The sequence below is a fragment of the Macrotis lagotis genome, chromosome 7 (genome assembly GCF_037893015.1).
Source record: "Macrotis lagotis isolate mMagLag1 chromosome 7, bilby.v1.9.chrom.fasta, whole genome shotgun sequence".
NCBI classification, from domain to species: Eukaryota; Metazoa; Chordata; class Mammalia; order Peramelemorphia; family Peramelidae; genus Macrotis; species Macrotis lagotis.
This window is the reverse complement of record NC_133664.1, coordinates 33,275,911-33,299,079: the sequence shown is the minus strand read 5'-3', so window position 1 is coordinate 33,299,079 and position 23,169 is coordinate 33,275,911. Positions and strand designations below refer to the sequence as shown.

General features: G+C 39.9%; 1 protein-coding gene across 1 annotated transcript in view; it reads left to right on the top strand.

Annotated features, from left to right (window-relative positions):
• KAT2B (lysine acetyltransferase 2B) overlaps window positions 1-20,073 on the top strand; it is a 100,524-nt gene extending 80,451 nt beyond the window's left edge. The window contains exons 10-18 of the mRNA XM_074195210.1: window positions 430-638; window positions 1,804-1,930; window positions 7,692-7,802; window positions 9,524-9,667; window positions 12,281-12,395; window positions 13,778-13,814; window positions 14,235-14,298; window positions 14,398-14,482; window positions 18,014-20,073. Of these exons, the coding sequence (XP_074051311.1) occupies window positions 430-638; window positions 1,804-1,930; window positions 7,692-7,802; window positions 9,524-9,667; window positions 12,281-12,395; window positions 13,778-13,814; window positions 14,235-14,298; window positions 14,398-14,482; window positions 18,014-18,207 (1,086 nt within the window). The 3' untranslated portion in view covers window positions 18,208-20,073. The remainder of the gene's footprint in view (window positions 1-429; window positions 639-1,803; window positions 1,931-7,691; window positions 7,803-9,523; window positions 9,668-12,280; window positions 12,396-13,777; window positions 13,815-14,234; window positions 14,299-14,397; window positions 14,483-18,013) is intronic.
• The last annotated feature ends 3,096 nt before the right edge of the window (window positions 20,074-23,169 follow it).

Sequence of the window (23,169 nt, the reverse complement as noted above, 5' to 3'; positions counted from 1 at the left end):
ATGAGGAAACAGTTGGACAGTTTCCTGACTTGTATGAGGTTACCCAACTAGCCAGTAGCAGAGTTGTGACTAGAATGGGAATCCCTGGTTCCGATTTCCATGCTCATTCCTTTGCACTGAGGTATGGAGTGATCCCCAAGTGATCCCTGGCCACTCTGCTGGGCTACAGGAGAGCCAAGTCAGGGGTGAAACACAACCTAGGAAGAGCCTTGCTGAGCCAGTCTCAAAACCTAAGCATCTTTCTTTCTGAGTAAAAGCTAATAAGGAAATTGGAGTATCTTTTAGTTTGTCTTACAACTACCAGCCTGGGCCCCTGGGGCTTAAAAAAGAGAAGCTTGAATGTGTGAACCTGATTCATTTTTTGGAATCTCTTCCTCCCTTTCCTTTTCTTCATTTCCCTTTCCTTCTCCTTCCTGCCCCTTATCCCAGACCAACTTTCTCTCAGCACATTCAGCCCGGGATGAAGCAGCCAGGCTGGAAGAACGCCGAGGAGTGATCGAATTCCACGTGGTTGGCAACTCTCTCAATCAGAAGCCCAACAAAAAGATCATGATGTGGCTTGTTGGCTTACAGAATGTCTTCTCTCACCAGCTCCCTAGAATGCCCAAAGAGTACATTACCCGCCTGGTCTTTGACCCGTAAGTGTGTGTCTATTCAAGGGAGCTCGTTTGCCCATCCTCAGAGAGGTGGGTGTAGACTTGAGGAAAGGAAAGACTTGTCTGATTTAAGTGAGCCCAGAATGATGGAGGGGGCTACCTTGGGAGGTAGTGGGATTCCCTGTCATCGGGTAGCTTCGGGGAAGGATCATCCAGATCATTGTAGATAATGTTCTTCAGGGATGGGTTGGAATAGATCAGAGTTTGTTAACTTGAAAAACAGTAGGTGTCTGAATATTTCAACATAATTGCTTTCCTTTATAATCCAATGTATTGTATTTTGTGTATTTAAAAAGTATTCTTAAAAAGATTGAACAGGTTTTACCAGTGAGCTAGAAGGATTTGTGACCCCCAAAATAGGTTAAGCCCTAGATGCCATGGCCTTTGAAGTCCCTTTCAGCTCTGGATTCTGTAAAGAGACTGGTGAGAGTGAATCTTAGTCTTCTGATACTCTAGTACTGATCATGAGAAATGTATTTAATTTTGAAGCTTGATCTGATGTATAAAGCTGTTGTACCTTCAGAGTCATCTGTGCTAGTCCTTACTGGGCAGTGGAATGGTTCAGGCTAAGCTCCACCCTCAGATTTCTTCAGTACCTTAAAAATTTCATAGTGGGGGATATGGGAGTTTTACTTTTTAACATATGCAAATGTTCAAAATTGAATAAACATCTCATTACTGATACTGAGGTATCAGGAAGGTTCATTCTCACAAGTCTCTGATCTTCATAGACTCTTAGGGCTGAAAGGGACCCCAAATTTCACCTCTTCAAGAACCTACATAAATTACTCTAGGCCATTCCTTGGGTTTCAAGCCCACAGTCCATCCCTTCTCCCATACCCAATCTTTCCAGCCTGCTAGGATACATTAGTGTCTGCTCTCTGTTGACGTTGTCTATGTGACCCAGGGTTAGCTTAGTGAGAGCATGCAGGAACAGAGCAGACCTTTAATCTGGACCATAAGATAGTCCAGATATAATTGGGAACTAAATAGATGGGCTTGGGAATACGTTATATTGTAACCCCATAAATCTAGACATCCATTATATTTCCTCTTTTCTTCTTGGTTGATTAATAATAAGCATCTCAAATAAATTCTCCTTTGCAGTATAATTAAAATTTGGACACAAGCTGATTTTTTTTTTCAGTAAGCACAAGACCCTTGCTCTGATTAAAGATGGCCGTGTGATTGGTGGGATTTGTTTCCGGATGTTCCCATCACAAGGATTCACAGAGATTGTCTTCTGTGCTGTAACTTCCAATGAACAAGTCAAGGTAAGGGCTCCCAGGGACTTGTTGAGAAAGCCATACCACATAGGGGGATAAAAAGCCCCAGAGGTGGAAACATCTCTGGGCCTTGTCCAACAGAAGACCCCAGATGGATTTTGTGTTACATGTGTTGCTACAAACTTAGCATGCTTCAACCTTCTACACCTAGAGAGAGCAAATTCGTCTTGATACTGAACCATGTCTCATCGTTCTAGAAGTTTCTTACTATGCTTTGGGATGGTAACTAGGATAAACCCCACCTTTTGCATTTTGCCCCACTGAATTGTTGTTGATGTTGTAATAAATTCCAGAAAATGGATTCATCAACTTTTGACCATTTCAGAAAAGGGCAACAGAGATGATCCCAAGTGATAGATAGCAGATCCCAGAATGACTTATCTTTGGTATATCTTGACTATTTTGATTCTGACTTCTTTTCCAGATATCCTTCCAAGAGGCACTTTTGTACTTGTGTGTATTTTAAGAGAACTCCAGTCACACCCTCATTTAGAGTTTTTCTTTTTTTTTTTCCAATTGCTATTTTATTTTAGTTTTCCAATTACATGTTATAAATGCTTTTCAACATTCATTCACAAGCATGTTTTAAAGTTACATAATGTTGGGGCGGCTAGGTGGCACAGTGACTAGAGCACCGGCCCTGGAGTCAGGAGTACCTACCTGAGTTCAAATCTGACCTCAGACATTTAATAACTACCTAGCTGTGTGGCCTTGGGCAAGCCACTTAACCCCATTACCTTGCAAAAAATAAAAAATAAAAAAATAAAGTTACATAATGTCCTTACTCCTTCCCTCCCCACCCCTCTCCCCCCAGTGGCAAGCATTCTGGTGAATATTGTACCGTGTACATTTGTGTTTTACATGTTTATAGATTAGTCATGTTCTGTATGAGGAATTAGGTTTAAGGGGAAAAGAAAGAAAGTCATGAGATAGGAAAGAAAAACAAGAGATATTTTTAAAAAGTGAATATAGCAGCAGCTACTTGGTGCAGTGGATAGAACCCTTGCCTGGAGGTAGGAGGACCTGAGTTCAAATCTGGATTTGTGAACTTGGGCAAGTCACTTAGCCCTACTGCCTTGCAACCCCCCCCCAAAAAAAAATTAAAGTAGTATTTTCCTTTTCTTAATCATGATTTTAGTTGACATAGTAATCAGGAGGGGAGGGGTGTCAGTGTAGTAGAAAGGATCAAGCCAGGAACTTAGAAAGAGGAAGACTTGAGTTCAAATCCTTCCTCTGACTCTTTAGCTGTGTGATCCTGGACAGGCCACTTAACTTGTTTGAGGCGCAATTTTTCATCTTATAAAATGGACATGAAAATCACACCTATCTCCTTGAGTTGTTGTGAGGACCAAATGAATGAAGATATGTCAAGACTTTGCAAGTCTTAAAGGGCTATGTCTACACTGGTTATAATAATAATTATTATTAATAACCAATATGAGACACATGTAGTAAATATTAAATCCTTCACTGAAGGCAGGTGATCCCATCTTGGTTTGGTTGTTCATGAGGAGAGAACCCCAGGGAAATTATTCTTAGGAGATACAAAGAAAATAATATTCAAAGTGTGTATTTTTTGTGTCATTCACTTAGTTATTCAGCTAGCCTCTACCAGGCTCCTTCTGTGGGCAAGGAACAGGGCTAAGCACTTGGAATACAAATACAGAGAAAACACTACCTTTATTATCATGAAACTTGCATTTTGAAAAACTGAGTAGGAGACATCCATTATTTTGTCCACATACAAAATGCCTAAAACGCCTAGGTTTCACATGAGCCCCATAGACCAATCCAGAGCCATCATTCTCTCAGACTCATTAGGCTTCCCTTGGAAGGTCCAGATCAGTTGGGGGCTGCTGAGTAAGTGATGCCCATTCTCCCTGGCCTCTGCTAATGGTAGTGTGAGATGTTGCTTCAGTCCAAATCTCTCGTCCCCTGCCAATAGCACAGTTTTAAATCTTCAGCTGTAGGATTAGCCTCTTGCATCTCCTGCAAGCATGCTGTGGAGGAAATGTATTCTAGGTGACCCAAAGTTTCAAACTCAAGAACCTCTCCACCTTGTGGTTATTTCCCTTCTGTAACTCCCAAAAGTGATGCTGCCTCCAGACATCTCCTTTGTCTGGCAAAAGGATAGGTTCTAGGAACTTATAACCTCAGGAATGAAAGATTCCTCCTCCTCTACACTTCAGGAGCCCTGTCCTTGAACTCCCCTCTTAGATCGATTAAAGGCTTTCCCTCCTCCTCTGCCAGGTAATTCTGAGGTAAAGAGTTTATATTCCCTGGAGGAAAGGATTGCATAATCTAGTGCTTTGGGACATTAGACTCAGTAAATGTTGGACCAGATGTTCCTATGAGATTCTTTTTCTTTTGGCCCCAATCCTGCAGTCTAAGATCCTTCAAATATGCACTTTCATGATAAACTAGCACCAGATTTCAATTCAGAAGAGTTCCCCAGGTGAATTTGACAAGGTCACTTTAGTTTGGAAACTAAAGGGATCCCACCAAGTGAGGAATGAATGAATAGTGAGGAGATGTGAGTATTACTAGAACCTTCTGGGGCCCTGAGGTATGACAGGAGGAAGGCAGTAGTGGGCAGAAGAAAAAAAGAGCTACTTTTCAGTTGACTAAATGATTTCTTAAGTACTAAGTTTCCATGAATATCAGTTCCCTATTTGGTTACATGAGATGTTGGGTTTTGGAATCCATGGGTCTTCTAGCCCTAAATCTGTAATTCTGTTTCAAATCACAAAAAGTCCCCAACATTACTTGAAAAGAACAACAAAAAATATTACACAATTCCTCTATCCACTTTTGGTAATGATCACTTCTGCTTATTATCTCTGGAGAATGTCATTTATAGATGCTAAAGAGTCTGTAGAGTAAAGTGAGATAGTAGGCTTTGACAGCACAGACCATTAAAGGGCAAAAACCAGTTAATCATTTTTATTTACTGTTATTATTGTTGTCTGTTTTGATTTTAAATTAAACTTTTTTTGTTTTTTTTCTCTGTCCTCCCTCCTCTTTCCTTATTACCTCTCTTCAAGGTTGTCATTTTGGGGGGGGTGTAATTTGAGCTATCAGAGAACCCCAGTTTCACTTCATGTCAAACTCCTAAGTTGCTTTTTGGGTAGATCTGCCAATTTGTCTTTAGATGGTGCTGTTGTGATGTTTTCAGGTAATGCTTCAAAGCCAAGCTGAGAAATTCTGTAATAAGGATACTATCAAGATAATGAGCTAGTGTCTGGACCATTGCAGCCTTTTGGTTTGTCTTGTTAGTCTTCGTGAGAACTAGAAGGAATGGTGCTTGCCTTTTAGTTGGAGAAGAAAATTTTTGATATTTTAATTTTTCCCCCATTTTCAAAATTGAATCCCACTAATAACTACCCTTTTGAAAGGATCTAATTGTGGTGAATTTAATGTTGGGATAGCAGAGAGAAATCATACAGGATCAGGAAGGGGTTTGTGGTATCATTGTCTTTGGATGATCCCAGCAATGTTATTCCCTTTTTCCTCAGGAAAAAACCTTACTGGAAACCATGTAACATTTAACTCATTTAGAAGAAGAAAACGTAAAGCAAATCATCCATTAATAAATAGATTCTTCAATTCAGAAGTGATTCAAAGGAAAAATACTTTTTCATCCTTTTTTTAATTAATGAATGATCTTTGCTATTTTTCTAAGATGTTGTTGATTGAAAGAGTGAACCAGATTCCTATTTGGTTTTTCCACATGGACTGGTTTCAGGTGCACTGGTACCTCCCATTTTCTTATTCCAGAAATAGGTGAATTCCTAAATGGGAAAATCCAGTGTCCTTTAGAAATAGAGATAATATAATATTCTACAATATTGTTACATAGAACAGACTGAACATAAAGCATTTGAATTCAAGTGGAACGAGGTATTTTTCTAAACATGGGGTAAAACTTCATTGATATTTCTGTCAGTCTCAGTGGAATTTTTCCTCTTATACTTGGTCCCTTTATGATCACAGGCAAATCATCCAAGCTCTATGTGCTCTAATTTCAACTACTATGAAATGGATATAGTACCTGCAGAACCTCAGACGGTTATTCTGAGGGTTAAATGAGAAAACCTTCAAGCACCAAATAAATGTCTGTGACCAGCCCAGCTTAGTTTGATGAGACTAATTATTAGAAGATTGGCCGCCAGAGGATGGGAATTTTTTTTAAAACTAGACCAGCCCCATGGAGTATCTTTTCTAAGTCTTAGAGAGGTTTCAATCTGTATTGGTGGATGAAGTGCACATACCTGTGAAATCATAGGTTATTTTCATATAATACGTGCATGACTGCTCACCCTCATAAACCACATGATGAAGTATCCTGATTAGCAACATAAACTCACCTTGATGATTGTCTTGCCTTTATCAAATAGAAGATTTCTTGGCTGAGATTTGAGATTTAATTTGCCCAGCACATCTTTAGCTTGTTAGTTAGTTCTATGGTAATGTTCTCAGAAGGTGAGAGAGTAACTGTCAAAAATCAGCAGTCTTGAGTGTCAAAAAGAAATATTTTGTACAAATTGAGTGACCCTCCTCAGAAAAGCTTCCCCTGGGTTTTCTTGTTGAATTAAAAGTTAAAAGTGAAAGCCATAAAAGGAATTCCCAGTTGGAATGGGTAGTAACCAGTTTGAACCCGCTTGCATTCTTGGGGCTACAGAATTGAAAGTAAAGACAGTTTGGCCTATATTTTCTAGGGTTTTAAGGAAAGAATCATGAGGAAAATGTTTCACTAGTTTCACCTACTAATGTGTAGAATCTGCATCTGTTTATCTAGCAACCAAAACTGGTGGATGATTTATTCTCTTACATGGATCCAGTTAGAGGCCATGTGGCATAAAGGATATGGACAACTGGGTGGCACAGTGATTAGAGCTCTAGGCTGAAATCCGGAAACCTTATCTTTCTGAATTAAAGTCTGTTCTCAGACACTTTTATTCAGGTAATAGTCTTGGTTTCATAGGTGTCCTTTTTAAATTTTTTTTAGCTAGAGTTAGGAGCTTTCCCTTCCAAAAACTGTATATAATTTAAAATAAATTTCCCCCTCCCCTCCACCCCCACTTTAATGATATGTTTCAGTGCTCCCTCTCTTGGGTTTTCTTAGAATGTGATTCTTACAGTGGGGGATCTTGTAATTACTTGCAAGGAAGGTCTGTCTAGTTAAACACCATACTACCTTGAGAGAGATTTCTCCCATTTTTTAGTAAGTTTTGCTTGTTGGATATGTAGCATATATCTCTTTTGGTAGATGGGATTCTTTTTAGCATCGTTGATTTTAAAGGAAAGTGCTTTATGTTTTCATCTATTGCTCTCAAATACTTTTGTGAGAAAAGAATTGTTTTTGGTAATTATATCTAGACTTTCTGCTAAAAGAATTTGGAGTTATTTACTAACTCATCAGAAAATTCTTTGGGATTTTAGTAGAATCTGCTTTTAGATTTTTTTCTTTAGATAGAGCCTCTGATTCTTCTAGCAGCTTGGCCCAAGGGTTTTTGAAGGCTTTGTTAACATATGCTATCCCTGAGGCTCAGAATCAGCCTCTATGCTAAATCTTTCTGAGGAAAAGTTCATATTACTATAATTCTCTGAAATGTAGAATATATGAAACCAAAAAATACAGCTTCCCACCACTTCCCTTTCTGGCCCCCAACATCTTTCTTGGCACTTTTCATTTCATAAGATTTTCTCCACCCATGCATAAATTTTTCTTATACCAACTTCCATACAGGGCTATGGAACTCACCTCATGAATCACCTGAAAGAATACCATATAAAACATAGCATCCTGAACTTTCTTACGTATGCTGATGAATATGCAATTGGATACTTCAAGAAACAAGTAAGTCTCTCCACCTGCCCTACCACCTCTACTGGAACCCTAGCACCTCATTCATTTCATCAACATACTAACAGGCATCATTCATTTTGAAGTCAACTTATTCTTACAGAATTGGTGAAGTGGGGCAGCAGATCCCTCCATGGGCCTGAAACTGTGAATTGAATCATTTTCAGGCTGGAGCCTATGCTGTTAAATTGGTATCCTCAGACTTAAGTGGTGTTTATAAGTTCTGTTTTATAACCTGTCCCCTAGCCAGGTTAGATACTGAAAATAACCAATGCAGGAGGAATATGATCAAGTTCCTGGTCCTATGGGGTCTGGCATATGGGACAAATGCTTTGGTTCCGATGAAAGACTTTCTCTAGAGGGAGCAGAGTGGATTGTTCTGGAACTTGAAAAGTGCTTGGGAAGCCCTCCTGGGACTGTAACACTGGCAATCTCCTTCTCTACTACCTCACCTTGTGTGTGAGGAAAGGAGTGGGAATGGGGGATTGATTTTAAGAATTGAAGTCTTTGTCCAAAATAAGATTACTCCTAATCACTTTTAACCAACTTTGGGGAATGCACTCTATCAAAAAAGGAAGGGACGTTATTTACAATTCTCTCAAGATTTACCTTGTTCTCCTTTTTGGAGAATGGTTGCAGTAGGTACATGACAAGAAAGGAGTTGGGTGGATAATCTTTATTCAATTCTAGTATAAAACAAAAAGCCAGGAAATGTTTGGTAATTGTTGTGGAGTTTGAATTATTTTTTTTTTTTGTTGTTGTTGTTGAGCTGAAATAGTGCCTTGATTTCCTTCACCATAAAAGGAGGAGGTAGGAGTGGATGACCTCTGAGATCCTGTGGTCTATGATCAATGATCCTGCAACCTCAGAAAAATAAAAAAAGAGATGTATGCACGTGGGGATTTGGCTGCAGAATTATGTGCATACATAGGCAAGGATCTGGCTCTAACCTAGCTGGCTGTTTGCATTTGGATATCCTCTAGGGCACAGCACAACTCCATTCAGTAAGAATTTGCTCTTAGACAGTTGACCAGTAAAGTGACTGAAGTTTCTCTATCATCTTATAAATCTTAGAAAAAAGATTCTCAGGCCTGTGTTTTCTGAGACTTTTCTCTCAATAACTTTAGCTTCAGTTCCGATTTTTCTTTTCTTTCTTTCCTTTCTCCTTCTTCCATTTTTCTTCCCTTCTGACCCTAATCCCCTCCTTTCTGTGCGTTATTGTGTTGCTTTTTTGTGGTATTTCTTTTATACATATAAATACATATGCACATTTATATACATATATGTATGTGTGAAACATTAATGTTATTCCTTAATGGTATATTGTTAATCACATTATCCCTCATTTTTTACAGTTAAATACATTTGCTGGGCAATTTTGAGTCTTCAAATAATTCTTTTTTGTCAGAGAGGTGATAATTTTGTCCGTATTTCAGACTTCTATTCCTGATACATTAGTGTCCTATTTTTTCTGAAGTCAATACTTATCCTGGTTTCTGATTTTTATAAAATTCTTCATAGATCTATGTAACTTAAATTATTTATATCTTCAGCTATGTCTAGGATTAAATTACATTCTAGGATAAAAAAAATTGTGTGTAGGTGTGTACAACTTCCTGTGTTTCTGGACTTGAATAATTGATCTCTAGGTATATGCTTCTTCCAACATCATGTTGGGGGCATGAGAAAGGCACGTTTGAATCTCTTGTTTCTAGGGTTTCTCCAAAGATATCAAAGTCCCCAAAACCAAATATGTTGGCTACATTAAGGACTATGAAGGAGCCACTCTGATGGGCTGTGAATTAAACCCAAGGATCCCATACACAGAATTTTCTGTCATCATCAAAAAACAGAAAGAGGTAAGAACCTTTAAAAAATATGAATGAATAAGAGAAATGAAACAAAAAGGCCCCATAGGGCAATCTCCAGACTTATAAGGGAAAACACAATAATAAGGGCTACAGACATTCAGTAGAGGAATTGCCAGAAAGACTGGGCCAGGGTAAAGGAAATGCCTCAGAGGAGGGCAATTCTGGTAATGGATAAAGGCATGGAGGTAAGAGAGTCCGGTTTGAGTAATGGTAGGAATTAATTATTTCAGAAGAAAAAGCTGGAGCCAAATTGTGGAATGTCTTGAAGGCTAAACCTAGGAAATTTAGATTGAATCCTTTAGACAGTTAGTTACACATTTTAAGACTTTGAGTGATAAGCTTGCCCTCATCAGGGGATATAGAATGGAGAGTAAATGTTCTCATTTCTCTATTAGCATCAGTAGCTTAAATAAATCTGTCCAAAAACCCATCTGTTCCTTGGTTTCTGTTAAAAGCAAAACAAAAACAACCAACCCATCTTATTCCAGTACTTATTCCCAGGGGTAAGAAATGAAGGGGAAAAACACCCCCTAAAACTTCTGCTCCGATGTGGCCAAGGACACAAGACTGAAGGAAACAATTCCAAGGGGAGACCTCTGGTAATATGAACCAGCAGATGACACTTTCCCTGCCAACAAGAGGCTCCTCCTGTTTGCTTGTTATCTTGACTTATAGCAAACAGGCCTCTGTTCAACAGGCTGGGGTTTTCTTTTTAGAAGAAAAGGCTAAGGAAAGCATTATCAGCGTGGAGCAGGTCGCTGGCAGGGACGGCACTGGATGGGAGCTGAACCAGAGTGGGCACTCATCCCAGGCCTGAGGCTGCAGTCTGTGCATCTGGTCTGCTCAGGTCCCAGGACACAGAAGCCTTGGAGTTCTAGTGGGCAGTTTTGGACTAGGTCGTTTGTGACAAGAGTCACAGCTCTGAGAGGTCATTTGGTCCACCAGAAACTGGCCCTGAAGGTAGGAAGGAGCAGGGCAGGGAAGCAAACCCATATCCTCTGCCTTCAGCTAGTGTTGTTTCTACAAGTCACACTGCCTGCTATGGAAACTCTTCTCTAGAAAATACAGTCTAGACTGGTCAAGCCAGGTCTTTATAAAAATCACTGGAAGTAATTTAGCAATTGAGGTGTTCAATATCTAGTCCCTTCACTTCAAACATTTTGAAACAGTTGAATCCCTTCCTAAATGTTATTACTCATTTGATCTGTAATGATAGGTGAAAGAATTTGACCTTAGACACTGTGTGACCCTGGACAAGTCACTTAACCCTCAGTTTCCTCTTCTCTAAAATGAGCTGGAGAAGGAAATTGTAAACTACTCCAAGACTTTGCCAAGAAGACCCCCACATGGGGTCATGAAGAGACAGTGAGTAAATTTTTGGTCATGCTAGTGACATGGTGAAGGAGGAGGTTTAGCATCTACATGGAAATGAGGAGTATGGATTGGAGGAGAGAGTAGTTTCATCGAGGAGACTGCTAATAGTGATGGGGGCTTAGTGTGGTGGTGAGGGGTGCAGTGGGAGGAATGGTGTCTATTTTAAGGAAAAAGCAGCAGGACCTGGCAATTGATTGGAGAAAGGGAATGAAGAGGACAGTCTAAGAAGAAAAATCATTGGCTAGAGGGTTTTTACCTTGGGAAGTTAAGTAGCCGATTCAAATAGAGTAGATTGGAATGGAAATTAGAAGACAGGTTAGGAGGAAGAATTTAGTTCAGAATATGTCTGAGCTGATGTTATTGCTTCTAAGATATATTTTCTTGCCTCACAAATGATTCCTTGTTGTTATTGGTAAAATTAGATTATAAGAGAGAGAAATTTGGTTTTTCTTTGTTGTTTTTCAAGGACTGCTTGGGGGTTATATCCCCCTACACTCAATTAAATGTGACTTGAGACCAAGATGAAAATGGACTGGGGGGCTTGAAGGATTCCTTGCAGGCTCCACGAGCTACTTTCTCCAGGAAGAGCTAATATGAAAACCAGTCTCCTCAGCACATTAGGAATGCTGGATGCTTGGGATGTCCCCCTTTCCTTCAAAGTAGGAAGGGTAGGGTTATTGACTTGTTTAGGGGAGCTTCACACTGTGCAGACTGGGGCTTTGGCTGAGATGATTTAAATGAATTTAAGGGTTTATATAGCCTTTTGAAGACCTGGTCAAATGGCACAATTCGTATTGAGGAAATGTAAAGGGGTTCTGACTGCATGAAACATCAGATGTCTCTGATGTTTCAGAGGTGATTTATTGTCAGTTTTATTTGGCCTCCTCCAAGAAACCGAGACACAATAGATGACTTATGCTAAATATGCTACATGTGACAGTGAGCCCAGGGGCAGTGCATCCACTCAATATTAGTTTTCTGGTTGGTAGAGATAAGTCATTTGGAGACAATGGTGTGCGTGAAGCCAAATGGGCTTAGGCTTAATAATGGGGTATTTTCACTTATTGCCTATTGAAAAGTGTATTCATCTTTTTCTTCCCCCCTCAAATTGTGCACTCTCTTTATGTGTGAGGAGTAATTAGGAAACAGAATACTGAATATTATTGACTTCAGTTCTCCAATGAACTTTTCTCCTTCTAAATTGTATTTTTTTCCCTCTGGTTGCAGATAATTAAGAAGCTTATAGAAAGGAAGCAAGCCCAGATTCGAAAGGTCTACCCTGGACTTTCGTGTTTTAAGGATGGAGTTCGCCAGATTCCAATAGAAAGCATTCCTGGCATTAGTATGTATAGCGTTCTCTTCCAAAGCAAGTTTGGTTATGGCTGCAGCAGCTCAGCCGAGAGGAACAAGAAGGTCCTATTCTTGTTTGATAAGGCCTTGGGGGGCTTGAACCCCAGGGTATGGTCCTGGAGCCGAGGCTAGCAGAGAGCCAACCTCTCCTGGGCTTGTGCCAAGGTGTCTCCTTCTCTGCCTGGCTTAATTTTTGGCCAGTTCACTTCCCTGGGCATCCCTCCTCCCTTAAGTTAATGGTATCAGATAAGGGTTTTCTTAGCCATCCTCCCTAAGGGGCAGCTGGTCCAAGTGGTGAATGAGACTTCAGAGTAAGAGCCAGGTGTCTGGATGGGGGGGGGTAACTCACTTGTGCAAATTAAATTGGTTTGTGTCAGTGTGGCGTTCTTACCTAGAATCTGTATACAAATTTATGACTGACAGTGTTCTTGGCAAGGAGAACTTTTAATGGGGTTTTCTAGGATTTATTTTTAGTATTAGCTGACCAAAGGGGAGAGGATAAAAAGAGTCCCCAAATCCTTTGTTGGACAGATGCCAAAAAGGACCAACTTTATGCTCAAGTCTGAAACTTCGAAGATAAGATTGTTGGTGCAGGAATTTTTAACTTGGGTCCTTTTAAAAAATACTTTGGTAACAGTATTTCAGTGTAATTGGTTTCCTTAGTCACCCTGTGTTTATTTTATGTTATGCATTCACAAACATTCTGAAAAGAGGTTCACAAATTTTACCAACTTGCCAAAGGTATAGGGTATATATAACAAGAATAAAAATTAAGAAAGATAGTTCAGTTCTAGCGGCATTTGAAATGACATCACCCTTCCATTCAGGAATGAGATATTTCCATTCTGTAGTTTGGACAGACACAATTGTCTGATTTTGGCAAAGCAGAGTAGAATCTTGCTTGGCGTTGAACAACTTGGTTTCCTCATGCTCAGTGGTTTCAAAGGTGCCATCGCTGGCGGTGGCAGCTGCCTCTGTTTACTACTTTTACCCAAGCAGTAGGAAGAAGAAAGAGGAGTTCAACATTTATCTTAAAAAGGTTGAAGGGAATGATGAAAAGGGGCCATCCAACTTGGGTTCACTATCTTGTGTTAGCACACAAGTGGAGAAGAGAATCACTTTATTTTTTTTAAGTAAATATGCACTGGTCTTTTGTTTTTACATTGCCTAAAACCCTTCCTCCGTCTCTTGAGTACATTCATACTCCAATAGGGAACAGACTGAAAGCGAGGTCTCTTGTTGCAGTATTGTAATTTATTTATCTTTATTACTATGGTTAGCAAGACTGTAAGTTGAATTAAGAAGATGCTAACTTTGTTACTCTTTGTATCAAAAAACAATTCTTATCATGTGTTTAATTCTATTAATGTATAGGAGAGACAGGCTGGAAACCGAGTGGAAAAGAAAGAGGGTAAGTATTATTTGATTAGAAAATAATGTATTTGAAGATGATTTCTTTCCCATGGCCTTCCCCTCCCCTGTCCCAGCATCTGTTTTTTTTAAGGCAGTGGGGTTAAATAACTCGCTCAAGGCCATACAGCTGGGTAATTATTAAGTGTTTGAGGTCAGATTTGAACTCAGGTCCTCCTGACTCCAGGGCTGGTGCTCTATTGTGCTGCCTAGCTACCCCATCTGTCCCTACTTTTTTTTCAACTTAGAAAAAAAAAGCAAAAATACCATATTCTCTCTTGACTCCAGTATTTTCCTGGGGTATAGTTTTCATGAGATAGTATGTACCCTATTTAGATGATCCTCTACAAGGGGGATGAAAAGGATTGTAGATAAAGGCTAATCCTTGTTTTTCTGTTGTTTGTTACTCTTTTCTTTCAAGCAAAGAGCCCAAAGATCCTGATCAGCTTTATAGCACATTAAAAAACATCCTGCAACAGGTGAAGGTGAGTTGTCTCATTTCCTTGATTTGATGGAAAGATTTTGAAATGATTTACCTGTATGGAATTTCCATATTAGATACCTTACTTTTTTCTTTACTAAAGAGCCATCAAAGCGCTTGGCCCTTCATGGAACCCGTGAAGAGAACAGAAGCTCCCGGATATTATGAAGTTATAAGGTTCCCTATGGGTAATGCCATTAACATTTTCTAAGTTTAGAGTTAACCTTCTCTAGCTGGAGATTTGGGGGATGAGTAGGCTTTGAGAAAGATGTATGTTGTGAGATTCCTAGTGGGGGGGGGGGGAGAGAGAGACAGAGAGACAGACAGACAGAGTGTGTATGTATGTGTGTGTGTGTGTGTGTGTGTGTGTGTGTGTGTGTGTGTGTGTGTGTGGCAGGATGACAGTGACAGGGAACCTTGATGTCATGGTATTTGTTGGGGAGGAAGAGGAAAGAGGGAGAAGGGCCTCTGTGACTCAGTGTTTCTCTGTGTTCTCTTGAAGCTTTCTACAACTGTCTTTCATAACCTTGGAGAAGGGCCTGCCCCTTTTAGCTGTGTGCCCATAAACTCTCTGGGTGTAATCTTCCTTTCTGTGCCTTTCTTTTATTTACTGTAGCTATTATTATCTGTCCACTGATATCTTTGAGCCTTTCTGGGCTCCAGTTTCCTTTTTGATACAAGGAAGGGGCTGGCCAGGGAGTTTCTGAGGGCCCGCTCTGGTTCTCCCATCCCAAGGCTAGGTTTCCTCGGATGGCCTGTCCAGCTCCAGGCCCCTTGTAATCTGAAGGATGGGGAGTCCTGTGGACAAGCCCTTATCCTTAGGAGTCATGGAGAAGTGATTAGGATTGTAGGGATGAAAAAGGAAGGCCTGGGTATCATGTTTACTTGGAAGTGATGACTGAGGTAAGCCCCTTGAAGGGAGGAGAAGGAGCCTCATTAGTAGAGAGGGGGAAGTTGGGAGTGAGCATTGGGGCTGGTCTGGAAAACCTCATTTCCAGACACTTCGAAGCGATCACTCGACCTCTGTAGGCTGTTTTCCTATTTGTAAAACGGGAATAATAGTAATAACAGTCCTTTCCTTTGAGCATTGTGAGGATTGAGCGAAATAATTTTAGAGCATTTCACATCAGGCTTGGGAGCTATCGAGCACCGTGTCAGTGTTGTCATTTTTAATGGGGATGGGGATGACGAGCTTTTGATCCGCTGTGTTGAGTCAGTGAGACACCGGTGAAGCTACTTAACACATGGTTGGCAATGCTGGGCTGCTGGTCATGGGGAAAAAATAAGGGCTCAACGAAAATTTGTGAATCTCCTAAATAAAGGTGTTAATTATATTTTGGGGAATGGATGCCTCCTGAAGTCCACCTCTTAGCGTCCCTAGTATTCTAAGTCCATCACTTCTTATTAGGACAGTATGACCTCGAAGGCAAGCCACTCAGTGGAGCCTCAGCTTCTTCATCATAGTAAGGGAGTGGCTAGAATAGAAGTGTTACTATTGGCTACTCAAATTGGATTAAAATGTAATTGGGAAAATATAAATAATAGATAAAATAATAAATAAATTTAACAAAATAAAAAATATTAAGTTTGAGAATACTGGCCAAGACCATGCCACTGGATCCTTCAAGCTGCATCATCCTATGAATTGCCCTGTCATGTGGGACTCAAAGGGGACAGCAGGGGTGGGGAGTCAGCAAGAAACAAATACAAACCTTTTTTTTTTTTGTGGAGGATCAAAGGCCCCATTGAATTTTGTCCATATTGTTCTCTTTGCCAACTCCCTCATGACTGTTTTGCATAGTATATCACCAGCAGGAAGGGGAAGGAACAAGAATTGATTAAGCACCCAGGTTTACCCACAGTCCTCCACGTTTGCAACTTATGATCTCTGGTCCCTATTTGATTCCTTTGTGAGTCTGGTGAGTCTTACATACTCTTTATCTGACAAATGGTTTGTAGCCCAACTTCATGAAGGAATGACAAATTTGAGGTAAAAGTTAGTGAAAATCAAGACTCACTGAAATCTGTTGGTTGAAACCGTTGGGTGTCTGGACTTCAGGTTAAGAACCCCTAGGATAAATGATTTCCAGAATATTTTCCAGCTCCATATCTATGTACCTGTGAGGCTGAGACCTTAATTTGCACAAAAATTGCCATTCTGAATCAGGGGAGAAAGTTTCCACACCAGGACTTCCTAATACAAGTAGAACTACAAGTTGGGAAATCTCCCCTTACCCTAAAGGGAGGTGGCAGCTAGCATTCTAATTTTCCCCTTTTCGACAGTGACATTGCCTTTTATCTATGTGATAGCCACTCAGTTCATCCTCACAGTAATCCTGTGAGGGAACTACTTATAGGTAGTGTTATTCCTAATTAACAGATGAGTAAACTAAAACTCAGCAAACTTTTCATTTGTCTCCGTGGTCATACAGCTGGTAAGTGTTAGAGAAAAGTTACAAAGCCAAGGCTCTCCTGATCCTAAGATCTCTTTCCTCTTCAATTGAATATGAACATATTTTTAAAGTTTCTTCTGGTTTCAGCTTAAAGCCCATTTTCTGCAGGAGGCCTTTTTGGGTCCTCTGAGCTGCTAAGCCCTCCCCCTTAGGTGATCTCCCCTCTATGTATCTTGCATGTATAGTTAGATTCAGGTGGTCACCCCCATTAGTTGGGGGTTCCTTAAGCCCAGGGACTGGTTTTGATTTGGTTGTTGCTTTCCTTGTCTCTCCAGCCCTTCTCACACACAGGGCCTGGCAGGGAATTAGCACCCAAGAATTAATTGTCACCTTTGAAAGCAAATGGTTTTGGTAATGGCAGGTGAACGTGCTTGGCAAGCTCCCCCTACCTCACCCCCATAGGAAATTATTACATTCATGATCTTGAAAGTGGTTTCCAGCTTTATATTCAAATCAAGATAAAGGCAGCATGCAAGAGCTCAAGTAGAATGAGGAGAAAAAGTGTGGAAGCCATTCTGCATTCTTGCACTTTCTATCAGTTACGGTTTCCATTTGTAACCTAATACAGTTTCAGAGTAAAGTGTTGCATTAAAAATTTTCTTTTTCTAATATCTTCATCTTAATTTTTCCTAATTTTATAATAAGTCTTTAGTGGGGCACTATTAATTTCTTCATTGGTAAGTGTGAAATAAAAGCAATACATAGGTCATCAGTGTATTTGCAATTACATCATTTTTTGCAATTACATCAGACCTTTGCAGCATCAAAAGAATCTAGTGAAAAGCACAGAGTAAGTCACACTGGCAACTTTTGATTAAAGTGATGTTAATTCTGCTCAAATGATCTCTTGGTAAATGCATGTGGCCTTAGGCCCTTGTTCATATGTAAAACCTTCACTTGGGGCTGGTTGACTCCTTGAGGGTTTTCTGTTCTAACATTCTATTGGTGGAATTCCTTTCCCCAAAACCATCTGCATCTTCATCATTCCAACACTAGACCTAGGAGTGAGAATCTTCTTAGTGAATCTGTATAGGGGGTGTGGCAGAAATGAATGCATTTGATGCAGAAATTGGGTGAGGCATCTCCTAAGTGCTAAAGGAGCTGCAGTCTGAATTGCAGGGATTCCCCAACTGGATTAAAAAGCATAGGTTCTTGGAGTATTCCTGTGCTGTAAACTGTAATACAGTTAATGAAAGATTCTTTTTGTTGACCCCATTGATTAGTGAAAAGGAACCAAAGACTGTTGATATTTTCTTTCTCACACAGATTTGAAAACCATGAGCGAACGACTCAAGAATAGGTACTACGTATCTAAGAAATTATTCATGGCAGACTTACAGCGGGTTTTTACCAATTGCAAAGAGTACAACCCCCCTGAGAGTGAATACTACAAATGTGCCAATATCCTGGAGAAATTCTTCTTCACCAAAATTAAGGAAGCCGGATTAATTGACAAGTGAAAACTGTTTTTCCTTCTCCCTCATAGCAATTACTTTGTCACCAGATCTGAGGAATGGAGTTGAGTTTCAAAGAACTGGGACAATGCATTGAAGATACTTATCCATGTTTTAACTAGCACTTTTCAAAAAAAAAAAACAAACAAAACAACAAAAACAAATTCCTCTTATAGCTTTTCAGATGTGTATTTAAATGGAAGCTACAGAACATTTTTATTTTATGAAATAGATTTTACTCTTTACTATTAATGTACATTTTCTACAATGTGTAATTTAGCGATATGTTCAGTGATAGGTAATCAGGGATTTCCTCCAGGCCTACATGGGAGGAGATTGCACATGTACCAAGTTTTGGGGGCTTTGGAAAATTTCCAGACTGCGAATGTCTTTAGTTTGTTTTCTAATGGAGTGACAGAGTTTATTTTTATTTTGTTCAGGAGAACAGGAAGGGAAGAGAAATAAAAAAAAATATCCTTTTTTAAAAAAGGCAAAATACATTACATTTGAGGTCTCATTGTAGACCTTTTATAAATATATATATTTTTTAAAACACTCATCAAGGTGAGGTGCTGTGAGCAGTTCTGGAGTATGCAAATCTGAAGGGAGGCGGCCCAGTCTCTGGTGGTTCTGTACTGCGAAGACTTTTTCTAAAGATTTGGATTTTTTAAAATAATACTATCTACCTATAACAACTTGGGACCTCTTGACCACTATTTTCCTATTTTTTTCCTTTAGATAGATGTATTGTGTCCTCAAAGTTCCCAAAGCAGCCTCAAGACCTTCTTGAGTCATTAAGAGTAGGGGCTCACATCCATTCTTATGCTTTATTGGGGTCTGTTTAAAAAATTGATCATATTCTTGTTCTGTGTAATTCAGGAACAATTTTGTAAAAATTATCTCATGGTATGTTTAAAGACATCAGCTTGTAGCAAGATCCTCCCAAACGAGTCCTCCAGGTTCTGTATTTGTCTTTGATGGGAAATCCATTTTGTCCCAAGCTTTACTTACAGTCAGTATTTTAACTACTCTGGTGGCATCACACCCAGAAGGCCACCCCATTCCAACTTCATTCTCCATACGACCCTGTTACTTTGTCATTACATTTCAGCTCAACACTGGCATCTGTTTACGGATTACACTACAGGGAAAACCATGTCCTACAAAATAGCAAGGAAGACCAAACAATGTTCTTGACACTAACTTTTTTTGTGTGATGCAAATATATATAAACTGATTTTGTAAAAGACTGAATCTTAGCCTTTGTTTATATTGGGTAGAAAAACTTCCTCATTACAGGGATGACATTGGTAGTCACTGGCTGTAAAGTTGCCAGAATAGAGTACGTGAGGGCAGATGAGCGTGTCGATAGGTTGCGGACTTCATTGGGCCAATTGACGTCCCCTTGGAACTGTGATAATTAGTACAGAAAGAGCTACGTGGAAAACTTGCTCACATTAAAAAATGCCTCAACTTTTTTGTTTTTTTTTAAATAAACCAACTTGATTTATAATGGAGTACAGAGATACAATTGTATGAAGATTCCCTGGTACTGGTTTTAGAGGTTTTTGGAAACTGGGCATTCTGTAACACCCGTTGAGCTTGGTAACCTGTGAAAGTTGGTTATTTTCTGGGTAGATTTTCTTATATAGTATTGTCTTAAATCAGATCGTCTCTTCTATATTGAAAGCATAATTTATGTTTTCTAATTTAAAAATTAATATTTTCATATAGATATTGTGCAATAAAAGCTGAAGTAGGATGTGTGGTTTTTGCAAATGCTTTAACAGCTGATAAAATTTTACATTTGTAAAAATTAATATATTGTACTGGTACAAAATAGTTTTAAATTATATTTTAAAAAGTTCCAAATCTTCTGGCATGTTGTGTTTTTATTCCAGGGCATTTCCTTTAGTATTGACTATGGGAAAGGATTAATTACTCACTATGGCTTTTTGTCTCAACCACTGAGCATTTTTTTTTTTCTTGATTTCCCCTTTGGCTTGTCAACTTCCTGAGGGCAGGGACTGCCTATAGCTTCCTTTCTATCCCTGACTCTTAGCGCACACGGAAGAAGGACTTAAGGGAATTCAGCTCAACATGGAAAAAAATCCATGGCCCAATGAAGAGGATTTTTAAGAACTGGATTGTTTGCCTCTTTATACATTGGATACATGTAGTAAGTCTTTAGATGTTTGTTGACTGATAGATTCAACTCAGTACAGATGAAGCCATCATCTGCTGAAGGTTGTGTAGTACTGCGATGAGTTAAGTTAGACTAACTGGTAGAATTCCATTGCTTCCTCGGCTCACAGCCTACTGCGCTACAGAAAGGTGATGAGGTCTTGCCAAAGGGTAGGCTTTTAAATAGAAACCTAATTCCCCAATATCTGGCCTGTGGGGGTTGGGAAGAGGTACACATACCAATACACTGGTGTGATACACAATTGAAAGTAAGCAAGGAAGCGGAGCTCACCAGCCACCCAAAAGGTGTACTCGTAGCTCGTGATACGCTGGCAGGTGTGGTGGGCAAGACGACAGCCTCCAGGGGAATAAGACAGAGAAAGACATGAGCGGTTGGGGGAAAGAAACTAGGTGACCCACCGATGCCAAAGGTAGAACTTCAGCTAAAGAGCCCTTGCCCCCAGGGAGCTTCTATTCTACTCTGAGGAAGTCGTCATGTATACACTGACACCTAAAATATATAACTAAATCTAGCTGTGGAAGCAAGGGAGAGGAGCAGTAACCACTGGGAGGTCAGGAAAAGCTTCATGGGGAAGTGGCAGAAGCCAAGGAAGGACGTCAGATGGGCGCCTCAGTAGAGCCCTGGGAAGATGCTGGCTGTGGAATCCTGGGCCAATCCCTTAGATTCTTGGAGCCTTTTTATTCCTCTGTAAAATGAGAAGTTTGGACATCGCCTCTTAATCCTTCCCAGCTTTGAGTCTTAGGTTCCTATGACGAAAGGCATAATGTGGAACATTGACTAGAAACAGCAGCTAGGCAAGTTTATCAGGAATCTAATATTAAGCAATTGGGAGTAATGTGCAGTCAGTGTGGAAATAGAAATTGGAAGGGCTTTTAAGTGGTGGGAAAGCCTATATTTTTGTCCTCCATGTAATTTGAGAGCCACTGAAATGATGTCTAGGAAAGTGACAGGTATAGGGACAGACAATACAGAGAAAAGTAGTTGAGGGTAATGACAGTCCCTAGGAACAGTATTTATAAAGGTTTTGGAATTATTTAATGTATAGTGAACTCGGCTAAATGCAATGTAAGTGGAAGATGGGTGAGGGAAGTCTGAGTAAAATCAAATTCATAATGCCGTAATAAGACTGAGTGGGGTAGGAAAGCTCCCCGATGGGAGGGAGTTGGGATTGCACTGAAAATTTCCAAAAGCTTCAAATAATCTCTATGAAAGGAAATAAAATATTAAATGTCAAAAATGGAGGGTTTTGAGAATTGTATTTAGAATAGGGGAATTTGATTTCAACAAAATGGTGCAAGTTCAGAATTGCGCAAAGGAAGACTGTCAAAGTTGTATTGCCTACCTAGAGGATCTAGGCTGGAAGAGAAAGTTTTAATTGGTAGATTGCAAATCTGACAAATTATTTGAATTTAAAATGTTGAACTCAAGCTTATTTATTTATGGACCTGAAAAACAAATTATAAAAAGCTACTTTGTTTAGAGGAAAAACTTAGATGGAAAGCTGGAAGGAAAAATGTGAGAACCATGGAAAACAAGGAATGCAAAAATTTGAAGTCTTTCTGGAATAATTTGTCTTTAATTCATATCAGTTATAGATCCAGACAGACAGACAGGCAGCTGGTTGGCTCCATGAGGCCCACAGCACCTGAACTAGATTAAAATATAATAAATATTTAATAATATAAAGCAGATAGATAATCAAATTTTAAAACAAAATGCAAATCATAGGGCTGTAAGATGAGTAGCCGCCTTTTTCCATTTGACACTAGTGTTCATGATACACAATTCCAGACAGAAGGCTGTAGTGGCGGATGGGAGGGGCGTGGATGGAGAAGAGGTAGGAGCTGGAAAGAGTTCTTGTGGATGAAATTTGAACTGAGGTTTTTTGTTATTGCAGTGTGGTTAAGCGACTTGCCCAAGGTCACACAACTAGGTAATTCTTGTCTGAGACTGGATTTGAACTCAGGTCCTCCTGACTGCAGGGCCAGTACTCTTATCCACTGAGCCACCTAGCTGCCCCTGAACTGAGTCTTTTTAAAGACAAGAAAGCTGAAGGTGGAAGTGAGGGGGATGTGTGCTCTTGTCTTCTACAATGCAGGACATACCGACTCTTGACCATTACAGTCATCTTGGTGAGATTAGGATTATTGAAGGTTTCCATTTATACAGGAAAAACTAAATGGATGAAAAATAGCCATCACCCAGAAACACCGATGAACATAAATCCAGTCTGATTAGTTTCTGAGATGGAAATGCTCAAATGTCAAGTTAAATCCGACTCCACCTTGGCTCCGTATGATTTTGAATCTTGGAATACCATCATCTTCAAAGAATTGAAGCTTCAAATGAATGAACAGAAAAAAAATAGAAAGATGGACATGGGGGGCTGTAGGAAATTTCCTCTAATGATTTCTGAGCAAGTAGTAATAAAGGTATGAGGGACAGCACGCGTACACACATAGCCAGTCCTATGATGAGAACAACAAAGAACATAGCCTTTAAGGTGACATCCATGAAACCGAAAGATAAAGGGGAATCCCCCCGGGTCATGCCAGACAGACCCTGGCAGGGGTGGGGTTAGAAGACGGGACAAGCATCTCGGTGCAAGACAGTCGCAAGTCTGCCGTTCATTCCTTTTGTTGCGAAAACTACACTAGCTTTGGAGCATCCTTTTTACCACAGCCAGAAACAGGTGTACCCAGTGGCTGGCCCTTGTTTACGTTTTCCTCAGGATGCAATACCTCCCTTGCAGCTGGTGTTCA